At 47.5% G+C, this 16,167-nt stretch overlaps 1 protein-coding gene across 3 annotated transcripts; it reads right to left on the bottom strand.

The window, feature by feature from the left end:
- Positions 1–235: 235 nt before the first annotated feature.
- On the bottom strand, positions 236–16,129 carry HOXB4 (homeobox B4). 3 transcript variants are annotated; one of them, XM_074561740.1, is made up of 3 exons: positions 15,531–16,129; positions 2,466–2,892; positions 236–1,700 (listed from the first exon to the last, which is right to left on the bottom strand). In XM_074561740.1, exons 2-3 carry the CDS (start codon positions 2,884–2,886, stop codon positions 1,384–1,386), a joined length of 738 nt encoding a protein of 245 aa, XP_074417841.1. In that variant the 5' UTR covers positions 2,887–2,892; positions 15,531–16,129; the 3' UTR covers positions 236–1,383. The 3 variants fall into 3 exon arrangements, with proteins under 3 accessions (XP_074417841.1, XP_074417842.1, XP_074417840.1); XM_074561741.1 differs by lacking the exon at positions 15,531–16,129 and adding an exon at positions 6,379–6,441; XM_074561739.1 differs by lacking the exon at positions 15,531–16,129 and adding an exon at positions 3,001–3,254.
- Between the last annotated feature and the right edge of the window lie 38 nt (positions 16,130–16,167).

The raw sequence follows: 16,167 nt of genomic DNA, 5'->3' as shown, positions 1-16,167 counted from the left end.
TTAGAACAAATAAATCATAATATGTAAGGCTTAGCAGTACTTAAGGCCGATATACCCTATAGTCAAACATCTTTTGTTTTCATTAGGGAGTTGAGGCTGTGCCACTGACAACAGAAATCCCTGTAAAAAAGAAGCGTGCTGTTTAATTAATTTCTTTAAAATAGTTTGTTTTTTTTTCCCTCACCAGAACAAAAGGACAACACACCCCCCCTCAAAAAAACCACACAGGGTCAGATTCACAATGAAAAAATTTATTTCCAATTGCGCTTTTTTTTTTTTTTTTGTTCCTTTTTTCTGCTATTTACAGGTAATCACGGACACCACGAAGGACAAAGGGAGGGGATGGAGGCGGCCGGGCCGGGCCGGGCCGGGCGGGGGGTCGGGGGGAGCCTCGAACCGCCCCCCTCCTCACCCCCTGCTCACCCCAAGAGGGGCGAGCCCTCACCCCTCCGGCCGTAATTCACATTTTCAGTACAAAACTGGGCTAGACATCAGGAGAGGAGCATCCCCCCCCCTCTGCCCCTCACCCTGGGCTGGGGGGTGAATCCAGGTGCTGCTGTTCATCGCCCAGTTTCTAACCTACCCCCCGGCTTTCCCCTCTCCCCTCCCACCCCCCTTCCCCAGACTCACAATTAACCTGCTGGACCCAAAAAAATGGCAGGGGGGGCCCTACATCACCCTCCATCCTCTCGCTTTCTTTGTCCACCACCCACTTGACCTAATCTTCCTCTCCCCCTCCTCTCCCCCACCCCCGCACGACCAGCGCAGTGTCCGAGAGCCCCCCGCTCCCCACGGTCCGTGCCCGGCGGGGATTTTGGTTATATTTCTTGGGGTTTGGGTATTATTATTTTTTTCTCCATCGCAGGGCTGTGCTAGAACCGCCGCTTCTTTGGGATGGCGGGACAGAAACTTTCCGTTTGTGGCTGGTAGGCGAGAAGAGAAAAAAGAGGAGGAAAAAAAAAATAAGGGGTTGGGGGGAGAAAATCCAGTTCGTCTTGAAGAAACTGAGCCTCATTTATTAAAGTGAGCGCTGGTTGTCGAGGTAATAGCAGACATAAGGTCCATCCTTTGTACGGGAGAGTAAACATGACAAATGGGGCAGAGCTTGGCGTGATTAAAGATGAAACAAGGATCCATCTTAGCCAAATCTGAAAACTACTATCTACAGCCTTCTTTTAATGGAAGAGAGGCACAACAGCACAGCTCTGCTTTGTTGCAGCTGAGTCTCCCTCTGTTCCCCCTATAAATAAAAAGCACCCCTCCTTCCCTCGCTTCTTGGAGCATTAAAAAAAAAAAATTATCATGTGTTCCCTACACACACACACACACACACAAATTCACACCCACAAACACGCACACTCCATCCATCCGTCCAAGGAATAGTTATAGGCTGGTGGCTGGTCCATGGGATCGGGTTTGAGATCCTCCTTGTGGGATCTGCAGGCTGGCGGAGGAGCTGGAGGAATTAGACCTGATCTTGGTATTTGGTAACTTGTGATCTTTTTTCCATTTCATCCTCCTGTTCTGGAACCAGATTTTGATCTGGCGCTCGGAGAGGCAGAGGGAGTGGGCGATCTCGACCCTGCGCCGCCGGGTGAGATAGCGGTTATAGTGAAATTCCTTCTCCAGCTCCAGGACTTGCTGCCTGGTGTAGGCTGTGCGGGAGCGTTTCGGTTCCCCTCCTGAGCAATTGGGGTTTACTGAACAAACACAAAGGAGGAAAAAGAAAAAAGGAGGAAAAAAGGGGGGAAAAAAAAGGAGGGGGGGAAAAGAGCAGAAGAAGAATTACTGAGCTGTTCCTTTAATGGGTCCTCTCCCCCCCAAAAAGCATCAGACATCTTTTTGGTGGGGGGATATACTCAAAAAAATACACCGCGAACCTTCTAAAAATACACCCAGAACCTATCTCCAAATCTCCACCTCCATCCTCATTGCTTGACGTGTATTCCTGTCTAAACGTTTTTATAAGGTCCCCCAGACACATTTTCCATGCCCTCTACGTGTGTATATACACATTTATATACACACCTCTACTGGAGCATCGCTCTATTATCCCCAAATCTTTAAAGTTCCCCCTACACACATGCAAGCAGGCAAACACAGACTCTCCTTTTTATTAAATATCACACTAAAAAAAAAAAAGGGTGTGGGGGAAGGGAAAATAGTAAAAGTTTACTCAACCCGCCACTTAAATACAAATTACGAAAACATAAAACTTAACTTATGAAGATTCAACAGCCATAAAAAAGTAGCCTGCAAGAAATTGGAGGAGGATGGTAACAGAGACTTCAAAGGCACATGGCCAAGCAGAGCAATAAAAATTTATGGAGGATGTAATTATACCGCTCTGCAAACAGGCGATCGTAAATCTCCACGAATGGTTATTTTACAACTGGTGCAATAAGATTTCTACAAGACTTTGAGGTGCTACTTAGTATAAAGCAAAGCCACTTTAGTTCACTTACCCGTGCTTACATGGACTTTTTTCATCCAGGGGTAAACTACCGGCTCTTTGCAAGAGGAATTGGAAGGGCTTTGGTTGAGAGAGTTTTGGCTGCAGGAGGGTGGTGGGCTGGGGGTGACCGGCTCGCAGGGATGGTTTGGCTCAGAGAGGTGGCTCTGCAGTCCGGCCGGAGGATGGACATGACCCCGGGGGGATAACACCGCTGCTTGGTGGCCGGAGCTCTGACAGGACGAGTAGAGCTGCTCCTTGCAGGCTGACCGCGGCTGGTACATCGCTTCATGTTGGAAAGTGCTCTCTCGCCTCTGGCTGCTGTAATATTCCGGCGAGTGATTGGGAAGGTAATCGCTGTGGGAATACTCTTCACAGGGTGGGAACTTGGGGTCCACATAGTTGGAGTTGATCAAAAACGAGCTCATGGCCATTAATTTCTTAGAATTGCACACACGAAAAAAAAAATAATATATATATCTCTCCTAAAATTTATTCCTGTCCCCCCCTTTACTCGTTTTCCTGTTTCGTGAAACCCTCCTACTTACTGTCAAGTGAACAAAGTTGGAGTCCATGTGACAGCGCGGGCCAATGGCGAGGTGCCCTGCGATCCCCGGATAAGGAAATCTGCCCAGCCCGGGCTCTCCCGGGGCCCCGAGCATCCCCGGGGAGGCGGCCGGGGGCGCCCGCTCCCCTCCGGCCGCCCCCGGGCCCCGCTGCCCCGGGCCCCGCCGGCCCCGGGCTCCGCAGCGCCCCGCGGGCGAGCAGCGGCCCCCCCCTGCCCACACCCCTCGGGGGTGTGTCCTGGCTCGGGGAGGGGGGGACCCGGGGGAAGGGAAGGTGGGAAAAATAAAAATTCTTCCTCCCTCCCGCCCCAAAAAAGCAAAAAAATGTAATTAAAATAGAGAAATAGAGGGTAAAAATGATTTTTCAGGGTTTTTTTTTCAGCACATGATCCATGGCGGTCCCTCCGGGTGGTGGCTGCATCTCATTCCCTGCTAAGGTGATACGGGAAGGGACATTGCGCCCCGAGCCTGGCAGAGATGAATAGGGCTTCTTGGGGATCGATAAGAAATTCATCAGCTAATTCGGGGTACCCGGTCTCCTAAATCACATTTAGCTGTGCTCGGAGATGGACTGGTTTCCCACGCACCGATGGAAAAAAAAAAAGGAGCCCCATCCTCCAAGCAAGAAATCGAGGACTTGATGAACAATTACAAAAGCGAATTAGCCCAAGTCCTAATGCATCTTCGCCTCGCCCTTCTCGTAATAAAGACGCTTTAAAAGCCAGAGCAAAGCAGCAGCCTTTCAAAAGCCACCCCTAATTCCTCAAATTCGTGTTTAAACCTGAAACGCGCAATAAGCTCCTCACAAGCGGCAGGAAAGAAAGCGAGAATATATTTTTTTTTCGGTGTCAGTGCTGAGATTACACAAACTAAAGCAATAGTGGGATCCTGGCTCTTAAATCGCGGTAATAACGCCCCTGAATCCACCACACCACCACCAGCCCCCCCCCCCCGCCGCCTTCGCAGCTCAGATTTTATCTCGAAGTGATGATAAAGTTTATCGCGGGAGCGCTGGAGTTGAGCTAAGGTCAAATCCAAAGTATTTCTTTTCAGCTATAAAACGGTTTTCTAGTTAAGACCTTGTTTTCACCCTTTTATTTCGTGTTCTGGGGGTGTGGGTGGCTTTTTTTTTTTTTTTTTTGAATGCCTTCTGGGTTTGTGACCTGTAGTGTTTGTGTCAACTACATATTCCCCTAGATACGAATTTGTGACCCAACTTCCTTTACACAAATTCGGATCTACAGGGTACATATAGAAGACAGATGCATCCTCCTTGGTCGGAGATCTTCGCCTACCGCCATAATTATCTTCTGGGCAGGGGGAGCAGGGGGGTAAAGTTTTGTGATTCGAGAGATCAAGAATTAATCTAAAGATGGTCAAAAAATTCAATCTTCAGAGGAAGGATGATTCGTGAAAGCAGTATCCGAGTATCTGATACCAGATTAGAAAAACTACAACTATTCTACCTTCTCCTCCGTAACTTATACATTAATTTACCGCTGTGTTAAAAAAAAAAAAAATCAGCTCCTGGACTGAATATATAAGTATAGGCGCACAACGAGACCCGAATCCAAATAATCGTAGTTTAAAAGCAAAATGCCATAGCTCCGTCCCCCTCCATCCTGAAACACTCGTAATTATTTTCTGATACGCAGCGCCAAGATTTCATCCATTTTTCGTTCTTGGAGGTCAACCAAGGTTTGGGTTTATACGTGCGTGCGCGGGTAAATTATAAAAAAAAGGGGGGAAAGAAACAGATGAAAAGAAATACAGAATGTAAAGGCAGATGGGACGACAGGTTTTTTTTTTAATGGCAGGCAATTCTTTTTACAACCCGAGAAAAAGATCAAAGGCGTTTCATTTCCGAAAAAGGGATATAAAGCAATAAAATATTCATACTGTCTAGGTAATGAACCTTCATTCGGAACTAATGAGGGTAGCATCATGTTGAGATTTCGTTTAAAATTACAGTTGCCCAAGAGATTAAAAGTATAGCATCCCCCCCTTTTTCTTTCTTTTTTTTTTTTTTTGTATTTCAAAATGCAGAACGTTTTTTTCGTCAAGTATCTCCCGAATTAATGACATTTAAATGCCACACCAGAGAGGCTAGGAGAGAAAAGCTCTGTTTCCCCTACATTAAAATTCTCGAAAAATAGCTTCAATATATTTCACAAACTCCTTCATTTTACCTAAAAAAAAAAAATTAGTTATGGCCAAGAACGAATGTCCCGTAGTTCCCCCGGACACGCGATGCCCGAGATTTTTCAGGTACTTTAAGGTGAAAGTCGGTTTTCCTGATAAAACGTAACATTCCCAGATAAACAGATAAACGAACCCATATTTTAAGAAATTAGCCCAAATGCACCTAGGACAATCCGCGAGCCATTTTACGCGCCTGAACAAAACGCGGGTTTCCAGCGAAAGCCGCGGAGCGCAGCGGAGGCGCCTTTGGCCCCGCGCAGGGAGTTTCCCACCCCCCGGCCCCGCACCTCCACTTTGCTGGGGAGCAGACAGCGACCCTAAAATCTACCTTTTCCTCTCTAAAACCTGCCATAAAAACTAAGAAGCCGAATCAAATCTGCTTGTTCAACGTGTAGATGGATGCCATAAAATAATTCTATAGAACCAATCCCATTAGAGCGCTTTTCTTTTTCTTTCCCTCTTAAATTTTATTCTTCCTTCCCAATCCCTGATTTATTTTATTGTATTTCCTCCCAGCCGGTACCGTAGCCATCTCCAAACCGAGGAGAGGAGCCTGAACAGAAATAACTAAATAACTAGGCCTATTCCGTATTTTTAACCCCCTCCCACATCCTTTTAAAAAAATAATAAAATAAATAAATCGGTTTTAATTTTCCTTCCCAATGACACAAGGGGTTTGGTGCCAGCAAACCAGCACCCCTAGCGTTTACCAGAATTTTTCCCCCCACCACACCTCCAAGAAATCCCCCCCCCCCCTTGCCGTCTCTGATCCCAAATTAAAGGCAGCCCCTCGCTGCCCCCCCCCCTTCCCCGCACACCTTTCTCCCTTTCGCTGGGAAACCGCCCCACGCCGCGGAAGTTTCTCACAGCAGATTTCACCCGGGCTCTTTTCCACTTCAAAGCAATCCCAGTCTGGGAGGGCGGGGGGGGGTGTCCCACGGCCTATCCCCCCTGACCCACAAAGGGGGGCCGGGAGAGCCCCCAGTCCTCCCCAAAAGCCTCCCCAAGGCACCTGTCAGCGCGGGGCGGGGGGGGGGGGTTGTGCTGTTAAACCCCTCTTGATGCTGAGCGCCTCTTTGGTGGCCCCAAAAGAGGGGGCACTAAGACACCCACCCCCCGCCGCCCCCCGCCCAGGTGTTACGCCGCAGCGGTACCTACCTCGGCGAACGGCGGGTCCTTTCCTGGGAGCAATTCCCGAGGGGTTTAGGACGCTCCCTCAAAACTTGGGAAGGTTTTTGCAGGCGGAATCCTATAGAAACCCCCTAAAATTCCCCCCCCCACATCCCGCCACCCCCCTCCCCAATCCAGCCTGGGCTGTTTTGCTCTCTCTCCCCCGTGTTGCTTTTTCATTGAGATTATTTCTCGATAAGAACACTAATTTCTCTCTCTCTTCTTCTTCTTTTTTTTCTTTTTTTTTTCTTTTTTTTTTGGTGGGGTGCCCCCTCCCCCTCTCCCCCAGTATAAACCACTATTGTCCTTAAAGGCGAGCGGAACTGCTGCTGGCAGCGCCAGGAGGCCCTCTGAGCATTTTGGGGTGGGAAACCCGCAAGTTTTGGTATTAATCTCATAGTTTGTCAGTCTTTGTTAAACAGCGAGGCGTGTCCGCAGCGCGGCGGCCGCCGAGAGCCGCGCTGACCCGCGCTTCACCCCGCGCTCCCTCCGCGCCTCTCCGCGCTTTCATTTTTAGGGTTTTCCCCCCAACCCCCCCGGGTATATCCCCCTCCCTCCACCAGAGATTTCGCTCTGGCAGCAATGAGGATAGGCATTTTTTAATTTTTTTTTTTTTTCCCTTTTCGGAAGCGCCAAACCTCTCGGGTTTGTCTATTAAACTGGGATTTCCGCCCCCAGCAAACGGGGAGCGCTGAGGGGCCGAGGTGCCTTTTTAGGGCAGAACTTTTAATAAGGAGCGAGCGGCGCCTCGGCCCCTCTGCGCTGGACGAACGTGCCGAGGGTGGCTGCGGGGGGAGGTGGAAATTAGCCCACACCTGTTTTGCAACAGGGGAATGAAGATTTAAGCCTTGCGCGGTTTCCCAGACAGCCTTGTGTATCTTTTTCATTTTTAATTAAAAAAAAAAAAATAAATAGTACTTTCACCTAAAAGCCCGTGCGGCGGCGAGCGAGGAGCGCTGGCAGGGACGGGGTGAGCATCCCTGCGAGGGGGATTCTCCATTGATCTCCAGCCCCAACCCCGCGTTTCTCCCCGCGATAAAGAGGTCATTCGGAATGAAAATCAGGATTAAAAAGCGCATTCAATTGATTGTCCGGGGCTGGGGGGAAAAAAAATAGGAGGAAAACCCACCCTGAATTGTGTTTGCAGCGCCCGGCCGGCACTCGGAGACCCTCACCCCGGGCCGAGCAAGGGAGATAAATTAGAAATATCCTTGAAAATGATACCTTTAATTTCCTCCCTCTCTCCTCCCCTCCCTCCCTCGCTCTCTCCCTCCGTACATCTCTCCAAATGAACCCACTTCACACGAACACACGCAGCCTCGCGTCCCTAAATTGAAAGTTAAACGTTATGATGTAGGAGTGAATATTATAAAAGGAAAGTTGGGAGGTGGTTGGCTTTTTTTTTTATTGCCGTGAAATTATACCTGCTTGTTTTAATATCCCGAAAACAAATGGCCTTTATTATCCATTACCTGTTCTATAAACCTGGAGTAGAAATGACTGTTCTAGAGAGATAAGTATAGTAATTACAAGGGCGAAGAGATGGATCACCCAAGTTACAACTAAACGGTAGCCCTTATATAGTGATATTTTATAAATACCAAGCAAATTCATGGCAATTAATTAAACCCGAGCCTTATCACGCGAAACAAAACGCTTTACGTTCTCTTGAATTTCACCTACTCCATGAATATATCCGCATCGGGAAAGCAAATGGATTTTCCAGAATGCCTTTCCCAGGGCTCTAATATTCTCTCTTTCTCTTCCAAGAAAAATGACCCTTGTTATAAGTATTTAGTCACTGAAAATATTTAAAAGCCGAGGGGGGAAAAAAAAAAAGCAAATTTGCAGGGCTTTTTTTTTTTTTTTTTTTCCAGAAGAGTTTGCCTTGCTACGACTGTTTGCTTAAGAAGCTATTGAAAAGATCTTCCCCGGTCCCAGTGCAAATAATATTTAGAGTTTGGAGGGTTCAAAGTCTGGCAGAGTAGAAATAACTTTGAAATGCCAAGGGAAATATTTATTATATCAGTTCATTAAACTGTTGCAATGACCAGAGTGGAGTCACATTTCAAGCAAGAAATATAAAACATTTCATTCAAATTCCGGCGGAAAGCGTGCTGCAAAACAAAATTAGTTACTTCAACCGGGCCGAGCGACGAAACGGGCACTTAAAAGCGCCTTTAAATACATATGTTGAATTTTTTAAAGCCATCAGTCCATCGATTTTGCCTATATATCATTACTCTAGATTTCCTACGGTTAAGGTAGAAACGCAAACAGTAAATCACGGGCGTTATTTCGTGTCATTCTTTGGGGTTCTTGGATGAGTCTTTGCGCTCACACCGAGTCCGTATCGAAGGCTGTTTGGCGCTGGAGCTGCGGCGCCCGGGGGGGCGGGAGAAAGGCACCTCTCAAGGGTTTGGAAGCCTTTCCAAGTAAAGATGTTAGAACACATTTTCAGCAACCGTGTCAGACCTTTTTTTTTTTTTTTTCTTTCGGTATAATTTAAACCCTATCCAAACAAAATTGACGCTGGAATGAAAATTATTTTTTAACTGCTCGCGTTAATATCCTAGAGGGACCTCCACGTAATTGGATTTAATAAATGCATTTCCCCCTATATTCTGTTAATTCGACTCCAAATAGCGTTTCAGGGGTTATCTTAGAAAAATACTAAGAAGTCGCTCGGCGTTTCCTCACGGGAAACCCAAATCAATCTACCTTATTTCCTACCGCCATCCCACCCCAAATCCTGCAGCCCTCTTTTTTTTGCCGCCCCCCCGGCTCTCCGCTTTGCGGCTGAAGGTCGCTCCCACCTCACTATCACCCTCTCCCATCTCTGCCCATGAGCACAGACTCTTCCTCCCACCTCGCCCCCCCCTTCCCGCTTTCTTTTTTTCTCTCTCTCCCTTTTTTTTCCCACCCTGACATCAGTCTATCAGGGTTATACACAAGACTGAGTCACGCACAGCGTAAACTTTTGACCCTCAACTTTTTGACCCCTCGAGCTATAATGCTGTACTAACAAGCCCCCCAAGACCAGAGTTACCGTCTACGTCTCTAGAAACCAATGCGGCGCTGATTCCCCTATTTTAGTTAGTTTACTTTAAAAAGAAAGGAAGAAAAAAAACCTTGGATATTTCTTCTGGATTTTTTTTTCCCAGGGGGAACAAAAAATCAGAGCTTTACGAACAGTAGATGTTTATCTCTAGATCACGCATCGCTGTTTTAGCTGAAATTTTTCCCCCTTTTGCTCCTCCTATTTTATATTTAAAAGAATAGGAGAGGGAGGGGGGAAATCCCTTAAACCACAGCTGCCTTGCTTTAGTTCTCTTTTAATTGGGATTTCACCTAGGTGAGTTGTTGAACTGCGGTAACTGGCCTGCTTTGATTTTTCCTTTTTTCGGGGGGGAGGATAAAGAGGGAGGTGTTTCTATGATTATTTTTGGAGCACCGGAGCTCGGCGACGGGCAGCGGCCGCGGCCGCCCGGGGGGGGACACGGGGGCGGCCGGTCCCGCTCCAGCCCAGCCCGGCCCGGCCCGGCCCGGCCCGGCCCGTCGCTGCTGGCAGTGAACTTGGTCTGAAGCGAGCTCTGCTGGCTGCTTGGGGACGTTACAGGCGAGGCGGCTGCGCCCGATCCCCCTGCCCGGGGTCGCCTCTTCCCCCCTCTCCATCCCAAATTCCGCCTCCCCCCCCGCCCGGCCCCACAACACCAGCCCCGCTTTTGCAAAGTCCCCCTGCGTAAACAGAGCCCCGATTTGCCACCAAACAAACGTCCTTTAACAAAAAATCCCAGCGCTGTAATTTGTTTTGACTTGAAGGGTATATATATATGTGCGTGTGTATATACATACACATGTTAAAAAGAGATAAATCAAAGGGGGAAAAAAACCTCTCGTACTAGTCTTATTCTTTCAACGCTCGCTGTCAAAATAGTTTCTTTTTAAAGCTATTTAGGGTAACAGAACACGGAAAAACTACGCAGGGTGGACACCTCTCGAGTTAAGTTATCAACCTCCTTCCAAATATCATTTATTTAACGTTAGGAGAGGAAAGAATGGGAAAAATCAGCTCAGACACCGAAATAGCCACGCTCTGAAAGAAAATTTCATTATTAGATCCATTCTAGGACTGGAAAGAGACCCCCAGAGGAGGAGCCAAACCCCATAAAAGTCCTTTTCGGGTTCCCCAATTGAGGAGAGACCTTTATCAAGAGGATTTTAAATAATCCCGTCAGCTCGTTCCCTTCAGGTCGGACGTGTAATAAAAAAAAAAAAAAGGAAGAGGTTGGGGCTGGGGGAAAGAAAGAGCAATTTCTCAGCCTGAAATTCAGCTGTGGGGGAGGGAAGGGGCTGGTTTCCTTCGAAAGCTTTCCCTTCTTGGGGAGGTCACGGGCTGTGCGTGTAGGCTGGAGTAATTTACAGCACTATTGCGAATAAATAGGTGAATAATCGGATTCTTCCTTTAAATAGAACGAAACGCAAGAATTACAGCCCGAGCAGTGCAATTTCTAGTCTCTGCCGCCAGCCCCCCCACCCCCGCCAAGGCAGATAAGGACCCGCAGCCTCCCCACCTTCAGTTTTCTGACCAAGGCGGGGGGGGGGGGGGGAAGAAAAAGAGGAGACCCCTTTGGCTTCTCAAAGCATAATTACCACATTGTTGGTGTGTGTCTGTATTGGAGCAATATGAACCACATCCAGTCCTTCTCCAGCCCTCCCCCGTCTTACTGCCACTCACCGACACACCCGGGCAGTGGGACTTGGTAAATTAAAAAAAAAAAAAAAAAGAGTAAAAGAAAGAATGAAAGAAAGGGGGAAAACAAAAAAATCCAAAAATGGAGCTTATGTTTTCCTCCCAAAGGTGACCCGGCAGCCCCCGGGGTCCGGGCGGTGTTGTGATCCGGTGCTCACCCTCCCCTCCGAGAGCGGAGCCGGGGCTGTACAAGTCTGCTGACCTCGGAATGATCCCTCTTGCCTATGAATTATTGATGAGATATGAGCTCTGATTTCTCTTTTCAGTATGCAAACCCCATTATACTGTTAAAATGGCGATTTAATCGTTTAGAATAGCTTCGCTTTTTTCCAACTCATTTGTGCCCCTTCCTTTTCATTTAATTCTCTTAATTAAATCCTTTAACAGATTTTAATCACTTTTTGTTGAATAAAATAAGACATCATACACATCTGTAACTAGGTTACCTTGGCGAAGTTTGTTTTTGGTGGGGTTTCTTTGGTTTGGTTTTGTTTTTAGTTTGATCTGCTTGCTTTCTTGATTGAGTTTTTAAAACCTGGGCAGAAGGAAATTTTATGTCGTGTTATGCCGTACCCTGTGAGCAAAGAAGGTCTGAAATGCACAAAGGCGTTTAAAAAAAAATCCTAAAAAAGAAATAAAAATTAATAAAGCCATGACACTCAAGAAGGCCTGACAGCGGCATTGCAACACCGAGCTGCCTTTTGCATTGAAGCGCTCCCCAAACCTCTCTCTGTCTCCCACAAACGCGTTTCCCCTCCCCATTTATTGCTGGGAACCGAACAGGTATTCGATGGGTGAAATTCCATCTTTTTTGCCCTTCAGCAGCAGCCTGGGCATGGGGGTCCCCCACCCGCCCGGGCTCAGGGCCCTGGGGAGATGCCCCAAAAGGCAGCTTGAAGGGGCTGTCATTAGTAGAGATGCTCAGCTCGGCTCTGCCAGGCTGGAGAGCCTGGGCTGGCCCTTGGGTGAGAAATAGCTGCTTTTGGGGTTGGGTTTCTCCGCCTTCAAAATACCAGCGAGGTTTATATACCGTTTACTAAACGAAATAGGAAACCTCCAGGGATGAGGCGAGCCTAAAGAGACAGGACGGGGGAAAAAAAAAAAAGGCAAAAATGGGTCTGGTTGCAGGCGTTTTTAGTAAGTGAGAGATGCTGGGAGGCAGGTGAGCTCATGGGGAGGCTGCTCTGGGCTCTGGTGGGCTTTGCACACTTCGGGCAAAGAGCCCCCATCTACCCAGGCCATCCCTGAACTCAGCTTTGGAGGGTCCTTAAATCAAAGGTTTCCCGCTTTGTAGCCAGAGCCACGGCACAAAGGTCTGCACAACCACAGGTTTAAAAAAGAGACATTTTCCTTCCTAAGCGGCCATCACGTCCTAGAGATTCTCCATATTCTTAGACCCGATATTAAAGCATTTCGTATTCATTCTGTCTTCTACAGCTACAGAAGAACTAATTGTCCCACGTCTGATGTATGCCATTAAAGTGAGAGAAACGATGAAAAATGCAAAGGAAAATCCCCGCCTACCTGCACGGTCAGAGCTCCGTTTTCCTGTTTACTCTCCTTATACTTCCTTTTCATCAGCAACAGGGAGATTTTTTTTTCCTTTAAAGGATGGGGAGGGGGGAAGCCTGTGCTAAGCTTGTGACCCTTTCCAGGCTGTAAAATGGTAGCCAGTTGTACCTCCTTATGCTTCACTGAAAGCTGGAGGTTAACAACATGTAGGGGAGAAAGCAAGGAAAAAACAAAAAGAAAAAGAAATAAAAAGGAACACTCCCCCTACAAATAAGCCCCACAAAATCCAGCTTGTAAAAAAAAAACCCAAAACCTCAAAAAAAATCCTGTTACACGCTGCAGGTAGAAAGCAGTTCTCGTGGACAGAGAGGACAGGGTTTCTCATGAGCAACGGAAAGGAGAGGGAAGGGTGATGATATTACACTAGCAACAGAACCCAGTCCCCGGCTCCTTTGCTGTGACACAGGCCCAGTGCCACCCCTGTGCTGAGGATGCTCAAATAAGGGGGGGCGGCACGGGGCTGTTACCTGTGGTCACCCATACAGGCATCTCCTCCTGGCTGCAACGTCCCGCAGCTCAACTGCATCGCAAATTCCCCTTGCTCTGGCTACTCCGGTCTGCCCTTTTCCCCTTGGAATAACGTGTTGGGTACACCAAGCCATTAGAAATGGTGGCGCTTAAGCAAAAACAAACCAAACCAAAACAAACCCAAACCAACAAATCCTTGTGCCTCCTGTGATTGGGGTGGATTTGGAAGGAAAGTTTGCCTGGGACGGTAGAAAAGACAAACACCTTTGCGCAGGGATGTGGGGAGCAGACAGCGATGCAGACGATGGATGGGGAAGGGGTGGATGGATGGGTAGATCGCTGAGTACATGGGTAGATTCATATACTTTTGAAACACAGTGTTTGTGGGTATTGAACGTATGATCACATTTTCAAACATACATTAAGGGGGAGGGAGGCCACTTTTCTTGCCTAAATCGCTCGTTATCATTTGAATCGGTAGAAGTTATTTGTAGCCACCAGTACAGACCAGAAAGGTAAAGAATTAGCAGGCCGTCACTTGATCTAACCCCAGCACGATCCCTCACCTCTCCCCACATCCCCTCTCCCCCCGGCGTTTCTAACCCCGTGTAGGACAAACCGCCTGCAGCCGGGCGTGTTTGCGCGGATAAATTCACCATTAAAGACCATGCCATTGAAGCCCTTCAGCATCCCGTAAAATATCTTTATTACCAACTGAAAACCAGGCGTTCCAGCCTGCGCAGAGACCAGGGAGAGGCTGCTCAGCACAAAACCAGTCTGCTGGGTGGGAAAGGCTCCCTGCACCCCTCTTCCCCTCCTCGAATTTCCAGCTTTTGCGTTTGTGTTTACAGGTTTTCAGAGCAGAGGTTTTTCAGGATTGCACTGGCCACCCTCTAACTGCTCGGGGAAAAGCCAGAAGTTCAAATGATGATAGCAAAGATATTAGGAGACACATGGAGTAGGACAGGAAAAACAGCCCAAGGAAGGAAAAGCAATCTCCAAAGTGTGCTAAAGGGGGACATTCTGCTTTGTGTAAAAGAGACGGACATGTGTCCACCAAATGTTGTCTCACCGTAAAAAGGAGGGGGGGGGGGAAGCAGCTTGTGACTGCTCCAAATTCTAGAAAAACCCCATCCCCCCCCAGTACCTCCGCTTTGAACTTTTTTTTTTTATATAATTTTTTTAAGGAGCGGGGGTGGGGGGGCGGTAGATGTGAGTTGGTTCAGGTGTGGACGAAGTGTCGCCCCACCTCTGGCTGCACGTGTGGCGACTTGGCTTTAAAAAAAAAGCAACAGCCAAGGGTTTTCCCCCCCGCGCCTTTCTATTTTGCTCTATCTGCCCTCTTTTACTCTATCTGCGCGACCGCGGAGCCGCAGCCACCTGCCCGCCCCAGCGCGGAGCGGGGGGACACGGGGGGCCGCAGCCCCTCGCCCCCGAGCCATGGCAGGCTCTGCTCTCCTGCCCTTCCCCGCTAAACTTCTTTATTTTCCCAGAGAAAAAGGCTGCTGCCTGCCTTTTCCAGAACGATGTAGCCCTTAGAGGGAGAGAAGGAAATCTGGGAGATATCGGTGGGTTCGATGAGGTTTGGAGGGTCCGTATGCAAACTGCAGCGCCTCTGATTATTTTTCTGTAGCACTTCAAGACAGGCTGGAGACATAACAGCGGTCATTCAGTGTCTCCATATGGTAGAAACGAACTACGGAAATATGAGGACACTCGTTCGTATTATTGGAAAAAAAACCGAAACCCAACAGAGAAAAAAAAAAGGCAACAAAAAAAAAAATCCCTGGGGCAAAACCCCCGGTCTCTACACAGGCCGAAAGGGAAAAAAAAGAAAAAAAAAAAGTGCACACATTTCCTTGGCAAGCAGGTAAAAACAATTAAAATCAAAAGGTGTTAACAACCTGAAGAGCACAGACAGAATACAGCTAATTGAAATGCAAAGGCATGGGGCAGATTTGTGGCTATTTGCGAGCAGTATAAACCACCCCGAATCGCCTCCAACAAACGAGCAAGAGCCTTTTTACATGGCGAAGGACAAAACCAAACTTTTTCTGAAGTACACATGTCCCCCGGCAAAGACAGGATGGAGTTTGCCTTGCAATGATAATGAATCTTTAGAGATTTTTCTATTTCTCCCGCTTCCACAAAGTTTACTTGCGGGCCTCGAAGCTGTTGATGGAAATGTAATGCAATTCCAGCTCTCGGGAGGATAGGAATTAGGACCTTCTAAAAGTGAGAAATAAAGCTCTGAAAGAGAGACAGACCCTCTTTCCTCCCCGCTCAGCCTTCAGCCATATCAACCCTTTAAAATAGTTTAAGCAGATAATATTTCAGAAGAACTTACTTTCAGGACTCCAGTCTATTGGCTCTCTGGACTGAAAACTGGACCCGCAAAACATGTTCCCTGCAATTGCAACGTTTATCTCATCTGGAAAAGTGCTCACCCATTGCTGCCCCTTACAAGCCAAACCAAGCAGTTAAAGTGTCACTTAACATTCTAGAGAATGTGAAATATATTGTACATTGTCAACTCCCCAAAACCATAAAACTAACTTTATGGACCTCACGTGACTTTTGAGAGCCAGTGAGGGGTATCTGTCTGAGGTCTGGGCGATTTTTACGATCTAACTTCTAGATAAAACCCTATCCATTTGACATCTAAATGTCATACCCACTTTTGGTATAGTTTGCTATTGGTAAAAAAAAAAAAAAAAAGAAAGAAAAAAAAGAAAAAAATACCAAGGGAAGGCGAGCAAATGGTTTGGGATCTGACAGTCCACTTCACATCCCTCTCAAAATCACTTAAGAAGTACCTAAACAGTGGGAGATTAAGTTTGGTAAGTTTTAAGCTCCAACTTTACTTGCTACGAACAGAAAAAGCCTAAGCTGTATTGTAGAGATGTCAGTGGCGTTTTGCCAAATCGAGCGACTTTAAACCGGAGTATGTCGTGCCTTGTTAGATTCCCTAGGTAGCGAAATGG

This window comes from Larus michahellis, chromosome 18 (genome assembly GCF_964199755.1).
Source record: "Larus michahellis chromosome 18, bLarMic1.1, whole genome shotgun sequence".
NCBI lineage: Eukaryota > Metazoa > Chordata > Aves > Charadriiformes > Laridae > Larus > Larus michahellis.
The sequence above is the reverse complement of the archived record's forward strand: the minus strand, read 5'-3'. Positions and strand labels throughout refer to the sequence as shown.